This window comes from Apteryx mantelli, chromosome 33 (assembly GCF_036417845.1).
Source record: "Apteryx mantelli isolate bAptMan1 chromosome 33, bAptMan1.hap1, whole genome shotgun sequence".
In the NCBI taxonomy this organism is placed as follows: Eukaryota; Metazoa; Chordata; class Aves; order Apterygiformes; family Apterygidae; genus Apteryx; species Apteryx mantelli.
The window spans coordinates 1524011-1541293 of NC_090010.1; the positions used below are offsets into that span (position 1 = coordinate 1524011).

Below are 17283 nucleotides of genomic sequence, written 5' to 3' on the forward strand. Positions count from 1 at the left end.
CAAACTGTTTAGACAAAAACGTTAAATAAAATGTCCGTGGAATTCAAGTCCTTTCAACGGTTGGGTAACTGCAAGAATATCTCACTCCTTTTGTTACTCAGAACTGTCCCATACATACAAATATAAGTAACGAAAAGGCTTAAACTTTGAGGTTGCTTTGTCGACTCAAAGGGCAAACCCATGCTTGCAACTGTTCCTTCCTCCAGACACATACACCTCGCCAGCAGAGGGGATTTAAAAAGCTGTTCACAATAAGGGATTTCCAGAGAAATACTGCAGGCGGTCTCTGCTTAATTTTTTTTCTTTCATTCTTCTGTTCTGGAACCAAATTTTAACCTGTCGGTCGGTGAGATTTAGCATCCTGGACAACTGGAGCCTTTTCTCTTTGTTGATATAGACATTGAAGAAAAATTCTCGCTCCAGCTCTCGGATCTGGAATTTCGAATAGGGGCATCTCTTCTTCCTTGTTCTGGGAGCACCTTAAAAGAACCAGAAGGCAGTGTAAATACACTAAGAAAAGGCAAACCAGAGACTCGTCTTCCCAGCTGATCCCACAGATTGGGGCGCACTTGGCTATTAATGCACGGGGAGATAGCTCCCACCACTGAGCTGTTTGCCTGTCGGTGCTCTTAGAGGTGAGCTTGCCCAGGGTCTTAAGGACGGAGCCCCATATTCCAATTATTTCCCCCACTGCGCAGGATTCAGACCCCCGAAACACACCCGTTTTAGGCGCAGCTCTGTTATTTTCAAAGAGCAGCCAAGCAGCGGGAATATTTAAGCAGGCTTTGGAGCGGACCGATGGCTGAGGAAAACCCACGCTCAGCTGCAAATCTGTTATCTGTAGAGAAACAGCATGAGCAAGGTTGGAATTATAGGCACTAGATATTATGTTCCGCACAAGTTTTTGATTAACTCCAGTCCTCGCCACACACGCAAGAAGGAATCAAAGTCAAAGAGAACTTCGCCTCCGAGCTGCAGAAAAAGGGGGGCTTTCTGCGGAGGCAAATAGGAAAACAAAACCACCCTCCCCTCTGCCAAAAGAAAAAAAAAAAAAAGAGCCCCACGCTGAACAGCAGCTCGCAAAGTTGCCTGGATTCAGCGTTTGAAACGCTCCTCCAAGGCTGCCTGGAAATTTGAGTGCATGCAAACCAAAATAACGAGAAGACCCAAGCAAACAAGCACGGAAGGCAAAGACCCTCCTGACAAAAGCTAGGCGCTCCACTAGGCTTGGAGGAGAAGAAATGCCACTTTAAAAGGAAAGTCTAAGAAAATGCACAGCTTGGAAGGAAAATCCTGCATCTTCCCCCCTTAGCACTACACCCCCAGCAAGAGCAAAGACTCGACATACACTTTTAATTAAAAAAGAGAAAAAAAACCCGCTCTGCATGCATCTTAGTGCCTAAAAGCCAGCACAGGCAGCCTAAGTAGTGTTCTGCCCAATTGCCTTTTACCCTCAGCAACCCGGGACCAAATCCTTTTAAAACGCTCACGTAAGTTCATGATCAAAGTTAATATTTGTCACGACGGTGGTGCTTTTAAAATTTCACAGACTCTAAGACACCGTGCCTGCGCCTAACATCTCCATTTTTTTTTCTTTCAAAGCGCTTTTCCCATCGTAAAAATCCTTCTCGTTTGGAAGAAAGAGCTTTGGAGGTTATAATAAAATCCTTTGAATGCTTATAAAACTCCACATAAAATTTGACCGACAAAACACGCCGGCTAGTCCCCTTAACCTCTTTTTTTTTTTTTTTTTAGAGAAGGGAAAAAAAAAACACGTTTACTGCTCTACCTACTCGCGTTGCTGCTTTTGCTGCTCTCCTTGTTGACAGAGGAGGATGAGGCTGAAGAGCCGGGGTTCGTGTTCTCCTCTTCGTCTTCCGGGTCCAGCCCGGGCTCGCCGCGGGCTGCCAGCGCTTGGGCTTGCGCCTCGGGCTCCAGCTTGCCCTCGCTTTTCTGCAGGCAGCTCTCGGCGGGGGTGTCGGCGCCGCAATAGGCGTTGTCGAAGAAGCGGTCGAAACCCTGCGGCAGGACGGTGTTTTTGCTCATGCCGCCGTAGAAACCCGCCGGGGCCGGGTGGTTGGAGCTGGGGTGGTGATGATGGTGGTGGTGGTGGTGGCCGTAGCCGCTCTCGTTTTTCATTAGCATGTCGCTCATGGTGGCGGGCGGGAGGCACTCCCTGTGCATCAGCTCCTCCGCGGAGTAGCACGCCGCGTAATTGCCGCGCGGGTGCCACTTGCTCGAGGGCTCGAGCCCGTAGGAGACCTCCCGCACGGGCGGCACTTGCGAGAGGTTGGCGGAGTACGGGTAGGAGATTTGGCGAGAGGGGGCCTGTGGCAGGAAGGAGGACACGGTGGAGAATTCAGGGACGTAATAGGTGCAGCTGGGGAGGTAGAGGTTGGAGGCGCAACCTGCCCGCTCGCCAAACTCGGCGCTCCGCTCTTTGCGCGACTGCGAGCAGAAGTTGCCCAGGTTCACCGAGTTAAACATCTTTCGCCTTTTTCCGCGCTCCTAGGGCTTGAGGTTTGGGAGCCGATGTGCGGAGGGGAAAAAATTTGGGAAGGCGAGATGACGCGCTATCCGTCTTAGTCGCTCCGGCGGCCACGTGATCCAAAGTAGATATTGTCATATATCAGTTTGGAGCACTTAGATGCGTAGGAGTGGTTCACTTAGGTAAGATCGCAGAGGTTCAAACGATTGGTGTGCCAACACCGCAGAAACATTATGAAAATCAATCGCAGATTTGTATTCATTTTCCCGAAGGCACACCCCTTGTAAGCATTCAAAGCAGGACAAGTACAAGGGGCGGCTTGTGAAGTTGCTTTTTTTTTTTTTTTCCTACCTCCTTCCTATTCGGATTCTGCTTTCTGTGGGTTTTTTTTTTTTTTTTCGGTCGAGGATTTGGGTACGGGGAGGGGGCGATTTGGGCCGGGGAGGGAGGGGGAGAGAGGGAGGGTCTTAGGGCGATGGAACTGTATCTTTCCAGCCTTTTTCATAATTGCGGCTCTTATTATAATTTATTCTTATGACTCTTTCTATCCTAGCCCTATCTTAGAAGTGTTCAGTAAAATCACAGGGAAAACGCTGGAGATGCAGAAGTAAGTTTTCCAACATTTCTCGAAATCTCGCTGCAGTGGGGAATGCGCAGCTCTTCGTACAGCTGGGCTGCTAAATTAGAAGTGAATCTATCTATCTATCTATCGGGGAGTGAGGGGGCTGGTGCTAATTAACAAGCTTCTAACATACGCTAATGATGTTGAGCTCTATGTGCACATCAACTATACATCAAGCAGCTTGGCAGGGTTTATAGAGAATATACCATTTAAGCAATGACAGTTTGTGTGTGTGTGTGTGTTGGGAGGGGGATCGTGTAAAGTTTCAAACTTTAAAGTTATCTCCGACCCAACGCAGGCCTGGCTTTAATGCCTTTTGATATCGAATTAGTAATATATCAAGGAATAGAACAAATGAATTAAGTCACCGCCTAATAAATATTCGAAAGCCTCCTTTAATGTTTTGTTAAATATTTATTACGGAAGAGTGGCGCATTGAATATTTAATGCAATTGTTTATTGACAATCAATGAATGCACTTGCAGGAATGCTCTCATCATTTATTCTTCCAGCTGAATTAAAAAAGATATTCTTATTAAAGCCATTCGTCTTCCCTTCCATGCCCCGAGAGCTCCCTGTTTCTCTGTATTTCTGCATGCTGACACCAAGCAAACAGTGGTACGGAAGGGCTGCCAGATATTTTGCGGGTTTCCCAAATAACTGGTAGTCTAAAATCCCTGCTTCAGACAGTGTGGAAAGGTGTACCTGAAGGACGGGGGACCTCGGAGCTGCCAGCGCTCCCGAAAGGTAGCCCAGCCTGGGGCTGAGCTGAAAAAGTCTTTTGGGGAGCAAAATTGTCCGAGAGACATTGCCACAACTGCGGGCTGATCGTTTTTTTTTTCACCTGGATTAGAAATCATCCGGCTGAGGTGGAAAATACGGTTCGCAGCATTTCCATTTCAAACCGAGGTGGCTCTTTTTTCCGTCTCTATAGGAAAATAATGCAGTGCATCTCCCCCCACTCTTTCCCCCCCCATTTTCTTTACAGGATGCAACTGAGTTTTTCTTTTCCCCTTGAACTAACTCTTTTCAAACGCCCAGCGAAAGGAAGAATAAACAAAAATATTGAATTGCCTACACATAAACCCGAACCGTGCTCTATCATGGGCTCAGTTTGGTGGCAGAGTCCTTCCAGCAAGACCTACACACCGTGAGGGAGTGAGATGCTTTTATCGGGATTATCTTGTCAAATCGAGTTGCAGGCAAATGAAGCAGCAAGGAGAAAAAAAGGCAACTCCCCGACCCTGGGTATATCGGTGGGACGAGGGAAAGCTGCGGTGTTTTGCCCTGCTCCCCGCACGCAAGTCCCAAACTCAGCCCAGTAATAACCAATTCACCAGCAAGGAGCATCAGAGGCTCCCAGTCCTGCTCGGGGTTGTCCCTCTTGGAGCTGGGCACCCCTGCACAGGTCCGTTTTCCTTTCCCTTGTTCATTTTTTTGCATGTTATTTCCTCGCATTTCATGCAACCTTATGTTTGCCGCCCCGTTTTAACCCTGGGCTTGCTTAATTCCTAGGCGAGGTTGCCAGAAAATGAGAGGAAAATGCACCTCATTCAATCGCACGAAGGTTTCAGGCACTGATAAATAAGTATATATACACAGATATCCTGCAATTCTGAAGCAATGCACAGCAAAAGGGGAAAAAAGTTAATTTTTTTTTTTCAATTAAAAAAACAGCCTGGCAAGTCCGTGTCTTGCAGCAGAGCAGAGAGCAGAGGATTTAAAGATCACAGAGCAAAATTACAGTGGATATTGCAGGAGGGCTTTCAAAACTGTAGTGCTTATCAGGCAGGATGCCCGGATTTCCATGTATTTATTCCCGAAACCTGGACGGGAAACATGGCGGCTTCACATGCTAAGGTTGTGTGCTCTTCCTCAGTTTGAGCGTTTTTCTTCCTCCGAAGGCAGCAATGCATTCATTTTTATTTATTTTTATTTATGGATGGCTTTCTCCCCCCACCCTAGCTTTGTGTTTTCTATTTAAGGAGAGCCGTTCTCATAAAACTCTTTTTATAAGGGATCGGGGCATGCGTGTCTCTCTGAATGTGTGTGTGCAGAGATAAATATATACACCCATATAAATATGTCTGTAATTCCAAAATGAACCGCGATTTTCTCTCTAACACACCGTTTGGCTGATGAATATAGACGCAAGGAGTCTGGCTGGCGTGATGGATTTCTTGGGTTTGTAGTCTGCCCTGTTTTATGACTTGGACGTCGTTTTGGGCAAAACTTTTAATTAAAGTGTCAGCGATCTTTTAACTTGGCTTTTTATGGACCAATATTAATACTAACTACAAACTAATAATGTTAAGCTATTGTTTATGAGCGCAATTATTTTTTCCCCCCAGTTCCCTCCTGTTTGCAACCTGCGTGCGGATTATTCTAACTGATTAAAACGCGAAAGGCTGTTAAATATATATTTTATTTTTTCCATAGCCATTTCAATGCAGATTCCCTAACAAGGTTGCAGGCATCAAGCTTTGCATCCAGGGCAGGGACTGAGCGTGTTGCTAGCAAACAGGACAAGGGCTGCTCTTTAAACACAAAACAAAGCAATCCCCCCACCACCACCACCAAGAAAACCCGAAGAGCAAACAAAAATACATGTGTGGCATAACACCCAACGTCTAGGTGCATGAATAATTTATTGCTGCTCGTAGGTAAATGCATCTGAAACAAGCCCCGGGGTCGTTTTGTGTTTTAAACCCAGTTTAAAGGAGAGGATTTGCCCGCTTCCTGCAAGGGAGCACAGAAGAGACAGCTGTGGAGTCACAGCACTTGAATTTGACCACCAAAGTGACTACCATAAAACCGAATGAGGGCTGGCGTCTCGCATTCCTTTTGGTTCCCCTTAAAAAAAAAAAAAAAAAAGTCAAATGACTTTAAGCCATATCCCTTATAGGCATCCAGAACATTGAAGCCGGTTCATTTTTAACCTACTTCATTTCCTAGCCGTGAATGCGAGGCGAATGGAAAAGCTTAGAGCGTGGAGTGAAAAAAAAAACACATATAAAATAAAACCTGTATTTAGTCTCTTAAAGAAAAAAAAAATCCAGCCGAACTTGAGAGGGGGGAAAGATCTTTTTTTGCTGCGGGAAGTTGCTCCGATGTGACTGTGAACATGAGATTCAATTGCCCCGTCTGGAAGAAACTTCTCAAATTTGTTAATTCAGCAGTAGAATAAAGGAAAAGGCAGCGGAGACTGCAGAGCTTTTCCCTCCTTGTGCCTTTATATACAGAAATATTCACCTAGCTGGGTGGTGGGTTTATGCCGGCATCTCGACCGGAGCCGTTTACACGTGAAGGACTTCAGGCTACCAAAATTGCCTCCACCAGAAACAGCAAAGTGCAAGTAAAAAAATAATAATAATTAAAAAAAAAAACACCACCTCCCCAAACCCATCGCCTCTTGCTCCACGGTGCGCACTCCTTTGCCTGATATAATTAAAACAGTTAACACGTTTAACAGCGTTTTCAGCAGGCAAATGGACAAAGCTCAAGGCTTGTGAGATGTGTTTTGGGTTGCTAAAATGGATTTTAGGGTTATGCGAAGAGTCATTTCGTCACCGAATATATTGCAGCGCTTGCCCCGAAATCAAAAACGCGGAGTTGTGAAAGTTGGCTTTAGCTGGTCTATGTAAACATTTGAAGTTATATTTTGATTTAGGTTAATCCTGCACTTGAACTCTTCTCAATAAATCATGCCCAATTTTTTTTCTCTCATTGGGAAAAGAAGATATTTTTTTCCCCCAGAAAAAAATAGTAATTTGACTGCAATGTAAATTCGTTAGCAATCTCCCAACTCTGGTCAAAACCTTTCTGTAAGTATTCCCATAAAGAAGTCTTTGTCCGAGACGTGCCCATACAGTATGGAAACTATTGGCTGGAAGAAGAAAAGAAAAGTAGATTTTATACCAACTTGACTTACCATGTTACTCATTGCTACTTACTGTGGTCTCAAGATAGCTGATGAGTTATTTATACCCTGCATCTTTCCCTATTTCGGACAGTTGGTCAAAGTTTGCTTTGGCTCACACTTTTTTTGGGGAAAAAAAAGGGAGCCTTTGCAAACCTGCTTTCCTAACCTGTGCTCACTCGTGGCCGCAAATGCAAGTGAGGGCAAAAAAAATCACTCCTTTCACAGACGCATCCCCCAGCAGCTGCAAAGAGATGTGACTTGCCTTTTGCTTAAAAAAAAAAAGGCTCAAACTTCTGATGTCTAATGACTTTGGCCTATCAGATGTTCTCAAACTCATTTTTCCCTCCCTTCCACTCGGGTACTACAATTACTTCCTAAGAAAAAAAAGAAGGGGGAGAGAGGGAGACCGAAAGAGAGGAAACCCAGGCCAGTAAACAGCTTACTAGACACCGCGTATGTGTAGAGGAAATCTGAAGAGAGAGACAATAGCTACAAGTGGGAAGCGCTTGGGAAATATTATTGTCCCCAAATGGCAAAGATAAATTTAATTGGAGGTAAGCCAGGCTGCTAAGGAAAACTATATAAGCTGTGAACAATTCAAAGGGAAAAAAACGACTTAGATCTCTCTAGACCTGAGCTGCGAGTTCAAAATCATGTGGACTTAATCAAGATAAAAGCAGATAAACTATGTTTCCCAACCGCAGGCAACGCTGCGACTGTCTGGGATAGAAATGTGCGACGGGGTGTCGGATTCAAATGGGAGCGATGCCGCAGAGGCGTTAAGAAGAGTAGGACTTAATCATAACCAATATAACTAACACTTTTCTTGTGCGAAAGCCAATCGGGCTGCACATTTATTTTGTATTTTTTCGCATCAGCCCCGGTCCAGGGCATGGGTCCTTCCCTACCTACCTACGGGAAGAGCTGAGCTGCGCCGAGGCCAGGGGGAATATAAACGTGTGTGTGTTAATCTATTTATTTACTTTTATTTTTTTTCTCTCGGCACAGCTACATTTCAGGGAGCTGCTGAAGCATGGGAAAAAGCGAGGTTTGGTGAATTCAAGTAAGACTTCGCAGCGTGCTCCTGGGGCCGTTGCAAAATTCAGCCTGGAGGAGAGACAGGAAACCCAAAAGAGAGCTCGTTAAGCAACACCTATTTCTATTCCATAGCCCCCCCTTCCCCCCCCCCCGGTCCAAATCTCTAAAAATGCTTATTCAAACACAAAGGAAGACACATAAAACACCCCCGAACCTTCAAAAAATGCTTTATTCGCCAGACATTCCCTCTTGATAACTTTAGCAGCGACACTAAAATGTGCAAAACTGTGTTAGGAAAAAAAAGAAAAGTCGGAAATTGTGGCAGGGAAAATATGTTGGCTGTTGGGTAGCCCATTTCTTAGCAAAATAGCCCCAATACGCAAAGTTGAGAATGGGAGGTGGGCAACTAATCCGCTCCAGCCTTATTAAAACCGCACACACGTTTGCATGCGTGGTATTTAATCCTTAAATACCCAGGAAATCATTTCCAAGGATTGCACTTTAATACTTTGGCTCCCGCATCCCCTTTTTTTATTTTTTTCTCCCTTCCTTTCCACAACAGCTAACACCTAGATGTATTTCCCTCAGACGCCCATTGATCAAAGGGGAATCTCAAGAGTTTATGGGGATAAACTTGACTAGTTCGCGATTGAGGGAGCGGCGGCGCTGGGCTCTCTCTTCCATCCCCACATTAATCAGAATAAAATGAAACAAAAAACCTCCAGCTGCTTCACGCGGGGGCATTTTACAAACCTATAGCCGGCTTTTCGAGGCGAAAGGCTGCCAGTGCACGAATGCTGCCCAAGAGGACGGTACAGGGGTGCAAAATGCCTCTGTCCGTCCCTGCCCATCTGTCCGTCTACCTCCGGCGCGTACCTGCCTTTCCCTATGCGTGCACGTCCCTCTTTACCTATAAAATGCATGCAAAAAAAAGGGGGGGGGAGAAATAATATCCTTTTTTAAATTATTTTTATTTATTTATTTATTTATTTATGGAGAAGCAAAGGGATCCGGGCACAAAATCTCTTTTAAAAACTTCCTTTACTCTGCCCTCGCCCTCCGCTAGGCACCACGGCTCCTCAAGGTCTTCTGCGGAATAATAGATGATATTCCCAGCTTTTTCTTCTGCCGGGACTGAAGGTTTGAGTTTGTTTTTTTTGTTTGTTTGGTTGTTTTTTTTCGGTGCCACGTTCAGTTGGAAAGAATATGTATTTAAATTAATGTGGTCGGAGTTCGCCTCTAATAAGGTACGGGGCTTGAAAATAGCTCATGTAATACTCGAGAGCAGAGAAATTGTGAATTCAAAGTCTGTCTAAGATTTGGACTCTAACTATTCCCTCCATCTGATACCTTAGTGTATAAGTGTATAGACTCTATATCCTCTTTCTTTCTTTCCATTTTTATTACGAAGGTGGGAGTCTATAGCTGCACGGGCAACTCTATGGAGAAATATTAAGTTCTTTGCTGTTATCCACATAAACATGCAGAATTCTTCATTCATTCCTAGATTAAACACGCACATATATTCTGTTTAATTATGGGTTTATATTCCTTGTAGCATAGCTATATCTAAATAACTGTATAAGTATTTATTTCTTCATAAGACATGGATTCCTCTATATGCATTACTGGTGATCTGTGCATCTATTCTCAATAACACTAATCGCGTATTTTATTCTTCCCTCCTCTGAAGAGCCGGATAATCAACACAATTTTCTTTTCCCATTTACGACTGCCTAAAGCAGACGCCAAAAAAAAAAAAAAAAAGAGGGCAAACACTTCCCGGGATTTTTTTTTAATGAGGAACGGTTGAAAAATAAAGCAATATGGACACTTTGGTTTTTTTCCCTCTTCTCGGGAATTTTGGAGGGGCGGAGAGGGAGTTTGAAGGTCGTTTGCTCGGGGGTTGCTCTGCTCCCCCCTGGGCAGCCCCGAGGAGGTTTTTTTTTTGGCTAATCCCGGCCCAAAGCCAGGCTTTGGCGGCGAGTCCCGGCGAGCTGCACCGGGCGTGCGGGGCCGCGAGTCCGGCCGCGCCGGGTCCAGGCTCCCTCCTTGCCGCTTTATGCCTTTTTTCCCCCCATTTATTCACCTCTCTCAGACACCGAGGGCTTGTTTTACCCCATCTGCCCCCCCGCCATCAAAGATGAAGCTGTTTGAAAGAGAAAGAGGAGAAAACCCAACGTGCTGTGAATACACACATTTTCGTTTTTTTCCCCCCCACTCCGGGCTCCGGCTCGGCACCGGCTCAGTCCCCGGCGCTTCCAAAGGAGGTGGGAGAGGGGTGGCAGGATTTGGGGTTCAGGAGGGCGGCAGAGGGGGGTGCAAAGCCACAATCCCTGCCCTGGCGACAGTCCCTTTCCGGCCAAGCTTCATTTATTATTTTTTAGCTCTCTGCCGTTTTCCCATAGCCCAGGAGCGTTGCATTGGGGAGTTCCTGCCGTTTCTAACGTTGGTGTGTTGGGTTGACTTCTCCTTTTTTTTAGGTCCCCCCCATTTTTTTTTTCTTTCTGCAGTGCAAATGTTCAGAGTGAAACCGCGCGGAGTGAAAGGAGAGAGGAGAAGGACAACACGACTTAACACAGGGGAAGATGAGAAAATCCGTGAGGCGCTCACCAATTTTTTCCACACACCGTCGCATCCCGACACCCCCGTTTCACCCCCTTGCCTGGACCCGGGCTAGCGCTTATTTATTATTAACCCCTTCCCCCCTGCGGGCCAGCTCCTGCCCACGCCCTCTCCACGTCGCAAGAGTCAAAAATGACCCGAAACCAGCTTCACACCCGCATTACAATACACACGGTTTTGTTAAAGTTGTCCCCAGCTCCGCGAAAAAGGCAGGAGAGGAGCTTAGCTCCGCCAGCTCCTAATATCTCCCCTACCGGCTTTATTCCCCGTCCCTTTATTTAATGATTAGCGCCCATTCCCGTTTTTTTCTCCCCCTCTTGGAGACAAAAAAATCTGCCCCCTCTCCAGTCCCCCCCCCCTTCTGTCTCTCCCTCCTTACCGAGCGAACTTCATTGTTTTCTGGAGGAAATGGTAATGTTCAGACATTAAACCTTAATTGGGCTTTTCTTTATGACGTTTAATTTCCTCCACGGCAGACGTGTTCGCATCTTGCTGGAAAAAAAAAAAAGAAGGAAAAAAAAAAAAGAAGGAAAAAAGGGGGGGAGAACCTTGTTTGAAGCCTGCAACCCCACTGGGGAAGGGGGGAAAAAAAATTTTTGGGATCGGGGTGGGGGAAAAAAAAAAACACTCCCCCTTTTCTCCAATTTCCACCCCCCGCCTTCCTCACCATGCACTTGGATCATCATCCTCCTCTCTCCCCCCCATCCCTCCCCAGCGGAAGGGGAAAAAAAAAGGAATGGGGGGGGTGGTGGCAAACCCCGCAGCGAGCGGGCAGGTCGCGAAGGGCCCCGGCCGGCAATGGCATTGCCCGCGGGGGCTGCGGCGGAGCGGCGCGGACGGGGCCGCGGAAGGTAGGCGGGCGGCTTAACTTGACCTTCACTTTGCCGCGGCCGCCCCCGCCCACCCTAGACGGGCTGCCCAGACGGCAGCCTTCCCTCGGGCAGCGCCGGCGGGGCGACGGGAGGCAGCCGCCCCCCCCCCCCAAACCACCCCCGGCCGCGGTATAGCGGGGGCGGAGGGCGGAATAACCGGGGTGGGGGAGTCATGGGGGCCGCCACCCTCCTGCACCCCCTTTTCTGCACCCCGATCCCCCCTTCTCCCTCCCCAAACCCGCCTGGCTTTGAGGAAAATCCCAGCGGTCTGCAAAAAGGGGACACCCCCCACACACACCCCGGGATTTTTTATTATTATCATTTTTTAGGAGGGGGGAGCTCAGGTTTGTCCTTTCCCTTAAGAAAAGTCTCGATTAAACCTCCCCCCCTTTTTTTTTCTCCCTCTTTCCTCATCCCGAGGGGAAAAAAGGAAAAAAAACACTGCCTGCCCGCGACTCCTTACTGCCAGAAATCTCCCCCAAACCGCACCGAGCCTCCCCGCAGCGGGTTCCCCCCCCCCTTTTTCACACCCCCAAACCGAGCCCCCCGGGCGCTTCATTTTATTTCACGCAGAAACCCATGTTTTCCGACAGAAAAGAAAAAAAAATCCCCCAAATTTTTATGTTCTCACGCGGGAATCGCGGCAGCGAGCTCGGCTCCTCTTGGCAAATAGATGTTCGCTTTTATCCCACGCAGGAAAAAAATAAAATAAAAATAAAAAACATGCCAGAGCAATTTGATTTTCTTGGGGTGTTTTTTTAAGTTTGAGGAAAGGCCGCTTTTCGGAAGGCCCTTTGGAAATACCTCGGAAAAGCAGGGAGTTGTGCAGATGTGTAACTCGTGCCTGTGTCTGACCGCCTTTGTGTGTGTCCGGGTGTCTGGGTGCGCGGGGGGAGAGACAGATGCTTTATTTCACATTCTCTCCATAAAGAGACAATTATTTCTCTATTTATCCACCTAAGCAATAAATACTCCTCATCCACAATTACAGATGAAGGCGGCTGGGTTAAAGACGCCTGAAGTCCGTGTTTGCGCTCTGCAAGGTAACAGCCGAGTGGGAAAAGAGGGATTTTTTTTATTATTATTTTTTTTTGAGAGAGGAGATTTGCTGTAAAAAGCCATGGGGGGAAATAGTCCAACTTTGCCTGGAGCAGCGACGCCTTGGCCGGGAGCTTTGAGGAGCTTAGCGGCTCCCCAAATGCGGGAAAAAGACCACCGAGGGTCTAAATACCGATTTAGCTGGGCCCTCTCCTAGGTACCCTCGGGTGCCGGGAGTCCCCGCGTGTGCCGTGGGTGCGATGAGCTGCTCGGGGCTCGGGTGCGCGCCCAGCGCATTAACAGCGCTGCTGTTTTTGCACCTTCGCTCCGCATTTGCGCACCGGGGCTAGGCATATACATTCCCCATATACAGGCGCCGGGGGTTCATATATGCACCCACACCCCCCCACACACACACAGATTTAGTCTTGCAGAGCCGCCCCAAAACCCCACGGGACTTATTTTCCAAAGAAGAAATAAGCGCTGGCCCACACCATCTATTAAAATATCCCGGGGAAATCTTATTTCTATTATTTCTAGCTTAAAATATTTTGATTTGAGGTAATCTGTATGGTCTTTTTCATTTTTTCCCCCCCTTTTACTGGACCTGAAGTCTGCCTGACATTCTTCATTGCTACCTTGGGTCTCCAACTGTATTTTTCCATACCTAATTTTTTAAATGCTTTCTCCTTTAGCAGCGTCTCGTATCACCTCATAAGAGTTTACTAGTTAATCATAAAAATAAAATGAATTTCCACACTCTCGGCAATTATCGACACTTCTCTGCCGAATATGTACGTCTGAGGAGGCACAGAAATGGACTGGAGCAAAATATGAATATTAATACACCTTCGCAGGGAAAAATTAATTTTGGCAAATGTTGTTATAATGAGATATCCTGACGGTTTATATGTTCGCTGTGGCAGTGTTTTTCTAACCCATGTCTAGAATTAAAGCACAAACTCTCTTAAAAAATTACAGGTAGATTTTAACGCGGATTTGGGGCACATGCTTTCATATTCCATGTAGACCAAAAGACAGGAGAAATAGGATTTATTCTGAATGAGGGAGGTATAAGTTTTCTGCTTTTTCCTAGGACCATAAAGACACAGATCTGGGGAAAACAAGGCATTTACATTTCCAGACTGAGAAAAGAAGGAAAAAAGACTATATTTTCCAAAATAGCGATTTTTTACATCTCGAGAACGGAGAAGGGAGACAACGCTCCCCTACCTCCCAAGTGTAGGAGATGGGTAGTTAGTACGAGATTTATTGGAGGAAGAGGGGTGCACATGTTTATTTTCTATTTGAACAACATGAAAATCAAGTCATTTAATGAAGTCTGGCCTAAAAAAAAAAAAAAAAAAGAGGAGGGGGGGAGTTTGCAGAGAGTCAACAAGATGCAGCCATTAGAAAATCCACGCAATTTGGCCGCAGTCAGGAGTACAAGCCTACTGATCTTTTTATCTTTCTTATCCTTTTCATCTTTATTATCACTCTTGTTAACAACACCAATGAGACTGGATACATATATCTCCTTTAAATGCAGTCATCCATGGAGCCATTGTAGTTGCTAGCTACAGATATATTAATTAATTTATTCTCTCAACAGTAAAATATTGCTGTGTCTACTTGCTACCTACCAAGCAATAAAAAAGAGGCTTTCCCCCCCCCTTTCCCCTCTGCACTTCATTAGGCTTTACCTATAAGTTTCCATTGGAAATGATTTGCTTAAAACTAATTACTTGCAATGTACTTCATTTTCCTCTCGCAGGGTCTGGAAGGTTTCAAAGTGGGGTGGGTGGCCATATGCTGATAAATGCTGCTAATTATTCCCACTCTGTGTTTATTTTATATTTATGAACCCACACTCGGAATCAAAACAAGGCATTCTTCGCTAATAACGCCCTGGCATATTAATGAAAAGGGGGCATGTGACTGAAAACAGCCCCTATAATAGCACGGGGGAGGAAACCAAACAGTTAATATATCACAGAATTAGCCAAAGGACGGAGGCTCAGCCACACACAGACCGAAATAAGGAGGTGAAGGAAAGTCTTTATGATTACTCTAATGCGAATTATTGCATTTATTGTTAATTACGCTAAGACTTTAAGCTGCAGCCCTGTAAAATGCAGATGCAAGGAGGTGGCTTTGCTTTTATCTGTGGGAGCTGCTGGGGAAAGGCGGTGGGGGGGTGGGCGGGGGATGTGAGGAGGGAATGTAAAATATTTCCACACAGGCATCTCCGAGATGCTGGAATGAAGCCCGAGAGATTATTTGTGCGCGCAGGTTACGCGCTGAGCGCCCATTGCAATGAAGCTCAGCCCCCGGGAGCAGGTAGGGGGCGAAGGGACCCCCCAGCCCTGCATCCCCCCCGGGCCCTCGCACTCGATTTTTGTCTCGTCCAGCTCCTTTTCCTGGTGTTTTCCTTGAAACCCGGGACCAAGGGCCGGTGACGAGCCCAAATTTCAGTTTTCTCCTCCGCTTTAAACCGCCGCTTTTTTGCCTCCGCCAGCAGCGCGGCTGCCGGCGTTGCCCCAAAAGCGAAGCGCGCACCAAGCTGAGCAGCCCCGCGCACATATAGACACCTATATACACCCACAGCGTGGGGCATTCAGCGCTGTTTGCTCTTTTTTTGGGGGGTGCATTGCTGGAGAAATGGTGAGCAGGTCCCCTGCCCGCTAAGTAAAAGCCCTGCGCTGTGTGTCCGCAGTGGAGCCGGGTTTTATTTTCCGCTGCACTTTTAATTCTTTCGAGCTCGCTTTCTGCTAAATCATCTCCGAGTCGGTCAGGGTTCGGGTGTAGAAAGCACTTATTTGGCTCAGAACAAGGTGGTTGGGGGATTTCGCTCTCCGCGTTGAATTTTCGGTGTTGCTTTGGCTTAAACTGGCTCTGTAATGGCTTTGAAATTAAGCTCAGCGCTAACTCGCGTCGGATTTTATCCTGCGGGTTTTGCAAAGGGCCAGGGCGCTCAAAGAAATCCGACATTTCTTCAGCACAAAGGTAGCAAGACTATATCTCCTGGCTAAAAAAAAAAAAGAAAAAAAGAAGTCCTTTGTGCTCGTACTTGGCACATTATCGCTCCCATATTGAGTGTATGCTGAAAGCACCGATGCATGAATAATTCCCTAAAATTGACCTGCACGCATTAATATTTTCTACGATTTTGCAGCCGTTGTGAAATAGTACCTCGGTCTTTGTCATTATCTGTAGAAATATACCTCGCAATTAAAGAGACGAGGGTTTTTCTCCCCTCGCTAACGAATTCATTTTAAAGCTGGAGCAATGAAATACGCTGCTGAATAAAAGAAACCGGCCCAGAAATAATACAGATTTTTATGGCGAAGCAACAATTTGTTCTATCCACTCGCTGGTAATAAATAAGTTTTATCTATTTTTGGTGAGTGTTTGAATGTCTTTGAAATCCGACTATTTCTGTTCAAGGTGAACCGACTTACAATATACACAATTTATGTTCCCCTCCACAGTTCAGACCTGTTAGGCATAATTCCTCCTCCAGCCCATTTTTTATGCCAGATTGGCGCACGCACACACTCACACACATGCACTGCTCCATAGAAATGAGCAAAAAAGTGTATAAAAATCTACCTTGAATCTGCATATACAATATATGTGTACCCACAAGGCAACCCAGCCGGTCGCCGAAGCAGAGGAAACAGCGGGAAAGTGTGAGCAATCCTGCAAAAAACAAAACAAAACAAAACAAACAACAAGGACTACAGCAAAAAAAAAGTCTATTTTCACAGAAAAATATGTTTAAGCCCCACAAACCCTATAGATTTTGCCAATTACTGTTTCCTCGTGTCCAAGACTTAGATCACCCTGGTGGTTGGGTTTTGCTGGAAATAGGGAAGATGGCAGAACTGTGGCCCATTCCTATAGAAATATTGGATTTCTCCTTCCTTCTCTCTTGTCCAGATCAAGCAAATTCTGGGGGGGGGGGGGGGGAGTGAAACCGTGAAGGCCTGGATGAATTTTCTCATAACTGTGAGCCTGGAAGACCTCAAGCCCCCAAGCGCACCCTCCTTGTGGACATCACAACGCCTTCCTTGAGAAAATAGGGACATTATAGGAAAAAGTTGCAATTAATTAGCCTTGATTGTGTCTCTCTCATGGAAAAAAACTAATTTTAGCTCCATCAGTCTGAGATTAGGGCCGAGCCTCCTAGTGTGCTCCAGTCTGAGGGATGTGCTGAGCTACCAGTTACTGGGCTCGGGGCTGGATGAGGCCGGGGTTGAGGGGAAAAAGCCAGTTAATTCACCGCCACGATGGTTTCCTTTGGCATTTCTTTCATTAAAATCCCTCATCGAGCTTCAAAAAGCTTTTTATCTAATGCATGGTACCTGCCTCTGAGAACTTGATGGTACCTCCACTGGGAAAAAAATAAAAATAAAAAAGATAATACAGTATATATAAATATCCGCTTGGAGAGAGATCGAGGAAATCGTAATCTAATTTATTTCAATCGGCCTGGCGGGGTTATTTTTGTTGTTGTTGTTGTTGCTGTTAAATGAATTTGTTGGGAATTTACGGTGAAGAAACGCCGTAATGCTAGTCCTAATAACCATAATCATAACAATAAGCATCAACATGCCGGATTCTAAACTCATTCTAATATATTTCCAATTTAAGAGCTGCATTTTCGCCTCTCGTT

At 46.1% G+C, this 17283-nt stretch overlaps 1 protein-coding gene across 1 annotated transcript; it reads right to left on the reverse strand.

Annotated features, from left to right (window-relative positions):
• Positions 1-246: 246 nt before the first annotated feature.
• On the reverse strand, positions 247-2487 carry HOXC11 (homeobox C11). The gene is made up of 2 exons (XM_013945347.1): positions 1794-2487; positions 247-479 (listed from the first exon to the last, which is right to left on the reverse strand). The coding sequence occupies exons 1-2, from the start codon at positions 2485-2487 to the stop codon at positions 247-249; spliced, it is 927 nt and encodes a 308-aa protein (XP_013800801.1).
• Positions 2488-17283: the final 14796 nt, after the last annotated feature.